The 12,888-nt window shown below is 42.4% G+C and overlaps 1 protein-coding gene across 3 annotated transcripts in view; it reads left to right on the top strand.

Annotated features, from left to right (window-relative positions):
* MIMS1 (mitochondrial inner membrane scaffold 1) overlaps window positions 1–6,871 on the top strand; it is a 35,969-nt gene extending 29,098 nt beyond the window's left edge. For all 3 annotated transcript variants that reach the window (XM_014582387.2, XM_006164063.3, XM_027766528.1), the window contains 2 exons: window positions 3,802–3,913; window positions 5,903–6,871. In XM_014582387.2, the coding sequence (XP_014437873.1) occupies window positions 3,802–3,913; window positions 5,903–6,136 (346 nt within the window). In that variant the 3' untranslated portion in view covers window positions 6,137–6,871. The remainder of the gene's footprint in view (window positions 1–3,801; window positions 3,914–5,902) is intronic.
* The last annotated feature ends 6,017 nt before the right edge of the window (window positions 6,872–12,888 follow it).

The following is a 12,888-nucleotide window of genomic DNA, read 5'->3' as shown; positions in this document are numbered from 1 at the left end:
ATTCTGAGCAGTAATGTTGTGTCCAGGATCCTGAGAGGAGGGTAAACCCAAGGAAGAAGGACTGCATGACCAGGCCCCATCTGGACGTCCTTTCTCTCTCTGTCTCCCGTGTACATGTCCTGTAGCTTTTTCTTCTTTTTTAGAGAGATTTTTGCTATAAGGCACATGTGTTTGCAGGAGAGACAGAGACAGAAAAGGAGAAATTGCCCCCTGAGGGGATGACCATGCCATATTCCCTTCTCCTCCATTCTCCTCTTGGGATTTTGGGCATGCACACACATGTGCCCAACATGAATTTTAATCCACTGGGTCTGGGACTCGAACTGCAGTTGACTGCATCCGAGTCCATCATCGGAGTCCAGCAACATTATCATTATGCTCTTTGCTGGTCCTGCTTTTTTAAAGGAAGTAACAACCAGTAGGTGTTTCTATTTAACCAGACTTTATGCTTAGCAATTCCAAAGGAAATGACAGTAATTTTTAAGAATGCCATCAAATCCACAATTTAGAAGTATGTGGAACTAGGAGCTATTTATCTCACAAGCAGAGGATGTTGTAGCAGGTGCAAGGTGTCTGAATTTATTATTGTCTAATCTTTGCGATAAAAACTTTTTATCATTCACTTTCATATTTGGCCAAATATTTGTCTTTTTCCCACTCTTCATGACAGCTGTTAAATGTACAGAATTTATATGTTGGACTTAGTTGGAACAAGGAAATGATTAATGAAGTAATTTCACAATAGTATTAGCACAAGCATGTTAGAGCAGTATGTCAGTGCACATAGTCAATTGTGGGGTTTTTTTTTTTTTAGAAGTTTTTTGCCTTAGGGTGTGTGCACTTGCCAGAGAAAGAGACAGTGAGAGGAAAAGTGAGAAATCACCCTCGCCCCTGGGAGAGGAATGGCCATGCCATAGTCCCGTCTCCTGGGATCTTAGGCATGCATGCACACATGCCTGGTGTGATTTTCAAGCCAGGTCTGGGACTTGAACCGTGGTTAGACATGCAGGAGTCCAGCGATGTTAACCACTACACCATCTGCTGGCCCCAATTGTGGTTATTTTCATGACCGGATTAGATCCCTGGAATAGCTCTGTAGTGGTGAACCTTATCTTACCTTAATAGGATTCTACCGTTACCTAGAAGATTTGAAAAAGAATCTTGAAGAGCCAACAAGTGGCATAGTGGTTAAGGAGCTGGACTCCTGCATGGCGGGCCACGGTTCAAGTCCTGGATCTGGTAGCTTGAAACTCTCACCAGGTACATGTGAATGTTTGCTCAAAATCCTAAGAGGAGAATGAAGGAGAACGGATTGCAAATGGCCATCCTCCCTGGAGGGTGATTTTTCACTTGCTTTCTGTCTCTCTGGTGAGTGCACGTGCCCCATAGCAAAAATCTCCCTTAAAAAAAAAAAAAAAAGGAGCGAGAAATGAAAGTGGGTATAGAAGAAACCAGATTGAACTGGTCATTGATTTTTCAAATTTATCTCTTTAAGACTATAAGTTCTGGGGAACCAGCAGTTAGCATAATGGCTATGTCGCTGGACTCCCACATAGTCGACCGCGATTCGCATCCCAGACCCGGTGGCTTAAAACTCACGCCGGGCGCATGTGCGTGCGTGCCCAAGATCCCGAGAGGAGAATGGAGGAGAAGGGATTGCAGCGTGACCATCCCCACTGGGGGGTGATTTCTCGCTTTCTGTTTCTCTGTCTCTCTCTCTCTGGCGAGTGCACGCACCCTATAGCAAAAATCTCTCCAAAAATAAATAAATAAATAAATAAATAAATAAATAAATAAATAAATAAATAAATAAATAAATAAATAAATAAATAAATAAATAAATAAATAAATAAATAAATAAATAAATAAATAAATAAATAAATAAATAAATAAATAAATAAATAAAAATTTAAAAAAAGACTGTAAGTTCTGGTTCCCTCTTATTTTGAGCTATTGGTGATTTTAATTATCCTTCATCTCTGTTGACAGTACTCCTTTACTGCTTAGTATTGTGCTGAAATTGAAGAGGGACATTTCCCCAGGTAGTCCAATTATTTTTTATTAGTATAAATAAAGTAAAAATTTACAGTACCACAATAACAATGGATGCAGGCGGTTTCCTTTCTGACGGCGGAAGCCTGTGGGCCCTACCTTAACCCAGAGGCAGTCTCAGTAACACTAAGCATGGGGCAGACCCAGGAGAAGCCCCTGGCGTTGACTGTGCTGGCTTCCTGTGGGCAAGTATTCACTTAAATCTGTTCGAGAGGGAGCAATCTGACACGCGCATCAAGAGTTGTCCTACCATACAGCTGGCTTTATTGCTTCAAAATACCAGTCGGTGTCTAGGCACTTGTCCTGCCCTCCTCCCTCACTGAAAGTGCTGGGAAATACGTCCAGAGAACAGGAGACTAGTGATAGAAAAAAACTGCAGTAGGGACATACTGGGACAATTAAGGGCATTTTCATAGGGATTGTAAATTAAATGTGAATTATTGGGGCCAGCAGGTGGCATAGTGGTTAAGAGGCTGGACTCCCACATGGCCAACTGCAGTTCAAGTCCGGGACCCAGTGGCTTGAAACTCATGCTGGGTGCATTGTGTGTGCATGCCCAAAATCCCAAGAGGAGAATGGAGAAGAGATTGCAGCGTGGCCATCCCCCTTGGAGGGTGATTTCTCACTTTCTCTCCGTCTTTCTCTGTGTCTCTGGTGAGCACACATACCCTATAGCAAACAAATCTCTCTCAAAAAAATGTAGATGATTATTTAAATTTGTCCTATTGCGTATGTTCAGTTTCTTGAAAGCGATTAGTTACATCGTGCTTAAGTTGATGAATGTTCTTGTTTTGATTCGGGATGAAGGAGCCAGAGTAGCCAAGCACTGATAGTCCGGAAACTAAGAATAAAGAGATCAGGGCTCAAAAGCTGTGGTAGAAGACTGTCTGCCTTCTCTCCCCACTTCCACAAATTTCTTCTAATTTATGATAATTGTTTCTTCACCTGCCTTTTTATCCTGATAACAGAATAAAAGCATCTGATTAGAATAATTGAAGTTTTCATCAGACCTATAGAATCATTTATTCTTTACATAAAAACACAATAGATGATGTTAAAATAACCCTTGCTTTGGGACCAGCAGTTAGTTTAATGGCTATGTCGCTGGACTTCCACATAATTGACTACGGTTTGAGTCCCGGGCCCAGCGTCTTTTGTGTGTGTGTGCCCAAGATCCTGAGAGAAGGATGGAGGAGAAGGGATTGCGGCGTGGCCATCCCCCCTGGGGGGTGATTTCTCACTTTCTGTCTTTCTGGTGAGCGCACACACCCTATAGCAAAAACCTCTCCAAAAAAAGAAAAAAATTACCCATTGCTTTTATAGTAAAAGTATAGTTTGACGTGTAGTTTTAAAGGTAGAAGTGTTAGTTAGGTCTTGAATTTGAGCTGGAGCATTTTAAACAAGTGGTGGTCGGTTCAAGAAACTAAGATCACTAATTCTGATCTTTTTCATTTACTTAGCACTATTAATTTTGCTCTAATAAATGCTTCTGTTTCTAAATATACTAACGAGGATGCCCACATGTGGGGGAGGCAGCCTAGAAGCTGACAGTGATGTGCGTGTGCCTGTTGCATGTTGCACATCAGGGATGTTCTCTCACCCTAAAGTTAAAGTGCTTAATAATGCAGGGCCAACTTTTAAAGAATTTAATGAATACAGATTATAACAAAGTGTGGCATTGGTGTTTTGAAGATCTGTATCCTTAAAAGTTGGCCTATATGTAAATTATTTCTTTTTTTCTTTTCCCAGAGGAGTGAATGTCGTTCCTTTTCTAGAACTCATCGGGTTACCTGACAGTGTAGTAAACATTCTGAAAAACTCCCAGAGTGGAAATGCACTTACAGCATATGCCATGTTTAAGGTAAGCACTGCTGCGAGCAGACTGGTCTCGGTTAACGATGACCTGCTCGCCTCCCTAAAATTCCACGCTAGCGCCCAATGACTTTTTTCTTTTGAGAACTTAAACCATTTTATTTAATCTCTTGTATGTCTAATGAATAAAGTTACACAATTTTAGTGTAAATAAAATGATGTCTTTAGGAAGAAATGTCTTTAAAAAACAAGTCGTTTGTCTATAACCTGGTGTGATCAGATGATAGTTAAACTTGTGTATTTCCAGCATAGTAGACTTTTTTACCTTTCTTCTATTTGTATTTATTTTTTCTTTATTCAGTGATCAGCATACCATTTGACTTGGTAATGAAATTTAGCATTTATTTTACTGTTTATAATAGTTTATCTTTTCGTAGCAAGTAAGATAGTAAGATTTAATTTAAATTGTATTATGTCACAAACCCTAGACTTAGTTGTTAGATGTTACATATGTTACATTTTAGATGTTCAAGGTCTTTGTGGCTGTTCTCAGATGTAGACGACATCATCTTTGTAAGTGGTTTCTATACCTGTGAGTCTTCACTTTGGCACGAGGGTGTCGCATTGGCCTGGGGGAAGGCCATAGCACCAGGACTTAGATGACAGGAAGGGTGGCAAGAAGTAGCTGGATTCTAGATGTATTTTGAAGGTGTGGTTTTCTTATGGTTTGGATATAAATTATATAAGAGGAAGAGAGGAGTTGAAGCCATCCTGTAGGTTGTTGCCACTTCCTGACCTGGGGAAAACTGAAGGGAGCAGGTTTGGAGCAGGACAGGGAGGACAGGAGGTCAGTGTTGGCATGGAAGTTCGGGACTCTATTAGACAGGCAAGTAGCGATGAGCAGATGGTTGTACATCCTGGAGGTCAGGGCAGAGCCTCAGACTGGAGACCTAAGTGGAAGGATCATTGTACAGATGGCACTGAAGACACGAAACTGGAAAAACCACCAAGGGAGGAGGTCTGTGGAGAAAGGAAGGGCCAGGACTGAGCGCTGTCACACCATGGTCACAGGTGGGCAGAGGATGGAGAGCAGTTGCCGGGAGCTAGGAAGAAGCCAAGGGGAGGAGGTGCCAAGGAGGGCGTGTGACAGCTGCAGCTGGTGGCACTTGTGTTCCAGGGCTGACAACAAATGGACAGGTGGATTTGGTTTCATGGAGGTCACTGTGACTTTGATGAGAAAAGAAATAGGGGAAGGAAGCTCAGAGTCAGTTTGCGAGAAACTGGAGGAGGACACGAGGCGGCGTGCTATCAGCACACCTCCAGTTTTCCTCAGAAGGCGATGCTGCCTCTTTGCTTTCCTTACTCTCTTCACCCGGCTCATCTGTTAATTAGTGGTGACCTGTGAGTGTGATCAGTTCGGGCCGCTGTGCCTGTCTGTAGTGTGTGCCATTTTACCACTTTTGGCCTCACAGAAGTTCCCAGCTAGGATTCCAGACCCATGGTGGCTTGTGATGCTTGAGGAGGTGGCATAGAGCCTGGAAACGTCAAAGAGAGCGTCAAATGGAAGGGCTGAGGAGCCACACTAAGCCCAGCAGAGACTTACACCGTGCCTCTTACCATCTGAAGGAGTTCGATTGCAGTTTAGCTCCCATATAAAGCATTTGGCAGACTGACAGGGACTTTAAGGAATAGAGACACATGCCCTTCGTTGTTCGAGGTGCCGAGCCCTTGCTCTGGTTCCGAATGAGCCTCCCTCTGGTTCACTAGCATGTGCGCGTGGGCATCCGTGCTGCTGACTGTGATAATTCTGTAACCCGAGGTCAGTTCTGCAGGGACAAAACGGCCATAAAGGAGTTTACAGAAGAAGCACCTTGTTAGGGGGACACTGAATGGAATGATTACACGTTAGCCTTGCGAAACAGTGTAGTGTAGTTTATACTGATTTGATATTACCTAAAAAGTTTTTATTTCAACTCGTCTTTGCATCAGACAGTGGTCATAATCAAGTGTCGATCTTCCTGTGTGCTTTTCCCCTTAGATTGCAACACCTGCCCGGTACACAGTAACTCTGGGAGGGACATCCTTCACCGTGAAGTACCTGCGCAGTCACGGCTATATGTCAACACCGCCACCTGTTAAGGAGTATCTCCAGGACAGGATGGAAGAGACAAAGGAGCTTCTCACAGAGAAAATGGAAGAAACGAAAGACAGACTCACTGAAAAATTACAAGAAACCAAAGAAAAAGTTTCCTTTAAGAAAAAAGTGGAATAGTGCCTTATGTAACGGGTTGTAGAGAAGTCCTGCACTTTAACCCTTTGGAGGCTATGAACAAAGATACATGCGTCTGACGATTTTTTTCAGTTAGTTGCCTAAATATACCAGTTCTCTGAGGGTTAAAAAACTAAGATACCTTTTTAAAGTTAAATACCACTAGAAAAATCAGTGTTTTTTGAGAGGATGAACCCAGTGTCAGAATTCATCCCAATCGTGGCAGTAGGCAGTGGTTAATGTCTTGCACATCAGTTTTTTCTAGGCTTTCAGAATCACATCTGCTTCCTATCTGGTTGCCAGCTGTAATTTACGCAGACTAGGCAGTTGACCCCTTTAATAACTCACGTGGCCCACATACGGAATGGGAATACTGGATCTTCATTTTCATGTTTTTCATTAGGGTTTTAATTATAATCAGCCCTTAATATAGAGACAAAACTAGCATCATCAAAACTGCTTGTAAATAAGAGGGTATTTAGTCTTTCTATAAAAGCAATATATAAATTGCCTACCCATTAAAATATACACCTTCTGTGAAGACGGAAAATTCAGTCATGTGTATGTAAATAAGATGTACTGCTGATGTGTAAATGAGAGATGGACCCTTTAAAATGGATTTTTTTCTGATATTTGTCATTGTCAAATTTTTTAAAGCAGCTATATATGATCGTAACCCTTTTGCAAACTTGTATATTGGTGGTGACCACCTGAAACATAAAACTTCATTGTGAATCATTTGTGTCCTATTCTTCCAATCTTTTTTTTTTTTTTTGGAGGGTTTTTCGCTATAGTACGCGTGCGCTCGCCAGACAGACAGAGAGAGACATAGAGACAGAAAGCGAGAAATCACCCCCCAGGGGGGATGGTCATGCCGCAATCCCTTCTCTTCCATTCTCCTCTCGGGATCTTGGGCACGCACGCACATGCGCCTGGCGTGAGTTCTAAGCCACCGGGTCCGGGATGCGAACCGCAGTTGACTATGTGGGAGTCCAGCGACATAGCCATTACACTAACTGCTGGTTCCCCCAATCTTTTTGAAGGAAAAGTAAAAAGGAACTATTCCTGAGGCTTATTGTTGAAATTGGTTATCCTTCAGTGGCAACTCAGATCCCAGTTCTCAATTAGATAAAGGCTGGGACAGGAAGGATAGTGTAGGATTGTCACAGAGGAGGCTCGCTCTTCCCCAGGATGGGGATGAGCATTGTCACAGCAAACCAGTGTCTTTTCCCAGTCTTAATATCAGAGTTCATGTTGATTTCATTATGGACTAAATTTAAACATTGTAGTTGCTGCTTTTTTCTTATATTGGAGAGAAATGTCCTTGCTTGAGTGTTTTACTTTTTTTTTTTTAATAGCAATCCTATCATTAAATTAGGTGCATGGGATGAAATTTCAGGCATTGTCAGATATGAAAACTCCCTCCATTGTGGTATGCCTCTGTTTCCTTTTGGTCTGACTGCTTTTACCTGAGTTTTAATATTAGGAGGAAGAAATGGCCTCCTTTTAGATGGTCATTGTTTTGTGTGTGTGTTTTCTTTTTTTTTTTTAATCTGTTCTTTTTAAATTGCTATGGGTATGTGCACTTGTGAGAGAGAGACTGAGAAAGGAAAAGTGAGAAAGCATGTTCCATGGGGGGGATGGACGTACCACAATCCCTTCTCCCTTCTCCATTCTCCTTGGGATTTTGGGCACTCATGCACACACGTCTAGCCTGTTTTTCAAGCCACCAAGTCTGGGAGACCCAGCCACACAGTTGGCCATGTGGGAGCCAGCTGCCTTAACCACACACCACAGGCTGGCCCGGATAGTCATTGTTTCGACTCTGCAAAGCAGGAGGATGTCAGGGGAATTGCCAGAGTCCTAAGAATATACCTGCTCCTTGTCAGTATTTCTATATCAAATACTTAATTCAGCCAAATTTAGAGAACAGTTTAAAGAGGAGGTAAATTTTTATATTTGCTATATCTGACCATTATATTAGGATACTTTTATATAAACATGCTGTGATTGGAATCTTTCTTTTCTTTCTGAGGGCCAGAGTTGTGTGAAGGTGGAGCTGTCTCTGCTCTCGGATGGTCAGTTAGGCACCATGATGCGGCTCATGACATCGAGGGTTGAATGTGCTATTCCACATTGACGGCACATTTTCAAATCTAAGTGCAGCATGTTTTAGCATGTTCATTTAATCACATTTTACATATTCTAAATGCTAAGATATTTGAGTTTGTTGCTATTTGGTTTCATAATTGTGTTTATCCAATTATAGAAAGCGAGATACTGCTTATGTGTGCTTCGAAAATTTTTGAAGATGTACAAAGTTCTGTGGTCATTTTTGGCATCAGGACTGATGTGAAAATGCTGTTGCAGGGCCAGCAGGTGGTGTAGTGGTAAAGGCACTGGACTCTCACCTGGCGGCCAGGGTTTGAGTCCTGGATCTGGCAACTTGCTTTCTCATTTTCCCTCTCTCACTCTCTCATGATTGCATGTGCCCTATAGCGAATAATAATATTAATAATACCAATAATAAATCCAATAAATCTTTAAAAATGCTGTTGCTAGCATATTCCTAACCTAGCCCTTAAGACTAGCTATGAATAGCTTAAAAAAGGGAGCCCTGGGGCCAGACGGTGGCATAGCAGTAGAAAACGACGACTATGCAAGGTTAACCCTCCTGGGAAGGTTTCTGGTTCCTGTCCAAAGACCTCCCTGAGTATGCTCGGCCCACTCGTGCCCATGATCCTGGGCCGACTGAGCCTGGCGGTGGGTCACAGCATCACAACTCTGTTGGGGGTTCTATTTCTTTGTCTGTATGTCTGACTCATGGAAAAAACGAATAAACTTTTAAAGAAGGGGAAGAACCCTGATAATATGAGTTTGGAATAAGCAGGCTAACAGATGATGATAACAAGTCATCAAGAATAAATGTGACATATATACATATACATACATATATATACACACACACACATATACATGTAGTTGGCTATATATAATAAACCTAACTTCATTTACTGTAAACCTTATATTTGGATTAATTCACTTACAACGGCTGTGCACTGTGATGGAGCCACTCCCATGTCTGGTATGCACGTCTGCATTCACACAGGAGGTGCTGACGGGGTGGAGTGGGAGCTGTGATTAACATTTAGCCTGTATAAAATGGACAGAGTGTTTGCTTGACAAATTAACCATTGTAATGAAAAAAATGATTGGGAAAGAGACTTAGTTTATTCAAGAAAAAGAACAAAAACCAACATTTAAAGTACCACATTAAAAATGTGCCAACATGGGAGCACATCCTGGAGGCTGCTGCTCAGTAGGCTGAGGTCAATGGGAGGCCTGGGTTTGATTCCTGGTTCACCTGCAAAGCCAGGTATGATGGGGTGCACCTACAGCCCCAGCTACTGGGGAGGCTGAGGATTGTGACACAGCAAGATAAGACCTTGTCTTAAAAAAAGAAAAGTCTTCCTGAGACAGTTTTTGCATACAGCAGGTACTATTCATACATTTCAACACAAGAGAAAGAAATGCTTATATTAAGGTCATCTTCTTCCCAACAGTGAATATAGTAGAATTATGCCTTCAGATAGAATCTTGCATTCATTTGTCGTCATAGAATCTACCTTCTCTCATTTAGAATGAAAGATTACTATGGTCCTTTATGTTCAGGATGAAATGGAGGTATTGGCACTTTAAAAAATATTTCCTCCGTGGGGCCAGCAGATGGCGTTATGGTTACGTTGCTGAACTCCCACATAGTCGACTACGGTTCAAGTCCTAGACCTGGCAGTTTAAAACTCATGCTGGCTCGTGTGCATGCATACATGCCCAAAATCCCAAGAGGAGAAGAGATTGCAGCATGGCCATCCTCCTGGAGAGTGGTTTCTCACTTTTTATCTCTATATCTCTGTGGTGAGTGCACACACCCTGTAGCAAAAATCTCCCTTAAAAAAAATTTCCTCCATGTGACCAGCAGTTAGCGTAATGGCTATGTCGCTGGACTCCCACGTAGTCGACCGCGTTTCGAGTCCCGGACCCGGTGGCTTAAAACTCATGCCGGGCGCATGTACGTGCGTGCCCCAGATCCTGAGAGGAGAATGAAGGAGAAGGGATTGTGGCATGGCCATCCCCCCAGGGGGTGATTTCTCGCTTTCTGTCTCTATGTCTCTCTGTCTGGCGAGCGCATGTGCCCTATAGCAAAAACCTCTCAAAAAAAAAAAAAAATTTCCTCCATCAGTGAGAGAGACAGAAAAAGCACCTCCAACAGGGTCTTGACTCTGCACTCTACCCTGGCCTTCAACTAGCCCTGGGTCACGAGCATGTGCCTGGCATTCTTGGGGAGGTCTTTTCACTTGAACTGTGAACTTCTCCAGGTAGGATTGTCTTTACCTCTGCTACCATCTGGTCCCTGGCAGGTCTCTTGTTTCAGTCACCTTAGGAGATAATTCCAGTCACGTTAAAGATCCTAAAAAGATATTTGGGGCAGATGGAATGTTTGAAGACGAGAGTTGTATACTAGACATACTGAGCTGCTTTTCATGTTCTCTGCACTGGGTCCAAGTCATTGACAGGATTTCTTCATTGATTTAGACATTACGGACCAGACTACTATAGACGATGTTAAAGGTAATGAAATGGACAAAGGATGATTTTAGCAAATGTAGCAGAAAAAGTAACAGCATCTTTCCTAATTTTTCTGAAATGATGTTTTTAGGAAATGCTTCTGTGAGACCTATATTCTTTTAAAATTTATTTTTTCAGATAGCACGTGCATGTACAGGATTGAGAAGCACCTTCCTCAGGGGGTGGTCATTCCACAGTCCTCTTTCTGTAGCCCTCCAGCTCCTCAGGGTCCTGAACACACATGTACATGCCTGATAGTTTTATAGGCCAACTCAGGGATCTGAATCCATGGTCAGCCATGTGGCTCCCATCTCTGGGCTGTGCCTCCAGGCTAGGCTATGTGAAATAGATATTTCTGAATCATTAATGGAACTTGTTGTGATATTGTAGACGTGCTTCTTCTGTTGGCTACAGTTCATTATTGAAATTAGGGGCCTTCATCTCAGATTTTTAAAATTCAATCTCCACAAGGCCTAGAATAAACTAGATTAAGTGTTACCACAATTGTTTTGGTCTGCTAAAATACCGTTTTTGCAAGCCACTTTTATTGATATTAAAGTTCATTACTTAATTGACCTTTCAGTTGCCATGGTCTTAACAGTGCTGCAAGGCCTATGGACCCAGGTGCGCCAATAGCACAGGAACTCTCACAGGAAGTGTGGGCCTCCTAAACCAGATCTCGGAAGAACCAGAGGGAGGGAACCTCACTCCTTCTACAAAGAGTAACTTTAGCGTTTTTTGGCTCATTTGTATATTACGTAGTAGTTAGTATTAAATGGGATTGCAAAAGATGCCCACATCATGTAACCAATCACTTCTTCTCTCTTACTGGAGGCCTCTCCTCCCTGGAACTCATCTTCAGCCATGAATTTGGGCCTGGACTTTGTCCTTGAACGATCTTTATTCTGCACTCTGAGCTTGTAACTTATATTTGAGAATGCTAAATCAGGCCAAAGATATTTTCCCTCTGTGAGATTTTTTTCTTTGTGACTTCTGTGTCAACTCTGGTCATCTTAAATAGTCAAAACAAGTATTTGATTGTCTTCTTCAGGGTTAGGCATTGAAAATCAAGCTGTACTCTCTATGCATCATTGACAGTAACCAGCAATAATTACAGATCGTAATTACCCGATGCCAACTATCTGGCCGTTTTGATAAGAATGATCTTCTTAGTAGAAAGAATGCATCCTGATTTCAGAACCTTCAGGGCAGAGTGTTACATTAAGCTCGTTCTTTATTTTGATGACTCGATTGGACAGGCATCGGACTGGTATAGGCAGTCTGAAAGTCATCCTCGGGATATGGTTTCTTCTGAGAAACAGTGCTTGTGGGAAAGCACCTTCCTTAGTGTGTTCTTGCGGAAAACGCAGTCTCTAAGAACAGAAGGCACAGGTCAGCTAGACAGCTCCCACCTGCTATCAAAATAGATCCCGGTTCTTAAAAGTGAGAGTTGAGAGACCAGTAGATGGCATAATGGTTACGTCACTGGACTCCCACATGGTCAACCGCGGTTCAAGTCCCAGACCGTAGCAGCTTAAACTCACGCCAGGCACGTTTGAAAGTATGCCCAGAGTCTTGAGAGGAGAATGGAAGAGAAGGGATTGTGGCATGGCCATATCCCTGGCTGGGGAGTGGGAGGGGGGGATTTCTCTCTCTCTGGCTTATGTCTCTCCAGCAAGTGCATGCACCCTATAGCAGAAATCTCTCTAGAAAAAAAAAGTGTGAGGGTCGAATAAAACCACTCTTCCTTCTTTCCTTCTGTTTACCCAGCTTTTTCTGTTTTGAATTTTGACCAATTTAAATGTTAGAAATCTATCTTTGAAGTGAGAAAGAAAAGTGTGTCTGTGGCAGGCAGACCAGATGCGTGCTTGGTACTGTGTGTGTGTGGCGAGGCCACGTGATGCTCCCAGTTCCGGTCCTGTGGTTAGTGGTTGGAGCTGCGTGGCCTATTCTTCAGTATGAGTGAGCTTTCAGCAGCAGTTGGCTGATACTGTTACATAATGTCAATTTTTAGAGCAACAACATTAAAGCCTAAACTTTATCTTATCTTTTTTATTTTGATAATGGTGAATTTTCCTCCCACTTTTTTTTTTTTTGATGTGTGTTTTTGCCTTAAGGTTGGTTGCGCC

This window comes from Tupaia chinensis, unplaced genomic scaffold, assembly GCF_000334495.1.
Source record: "Tupaia chinensis unplaced genomic scaffold, TupChi_1.0 Scaffold143584_1, whole genome shotgun sequence".
NCBI lineage: Eukaryota > Metazoa > Chordata > Mammalia > Scandentia > Tupaiidae > Tupaia > Tupaia belangeri.
This window is presented reverse-complemented; position numbering and strand designations above follow the sequence as displayed.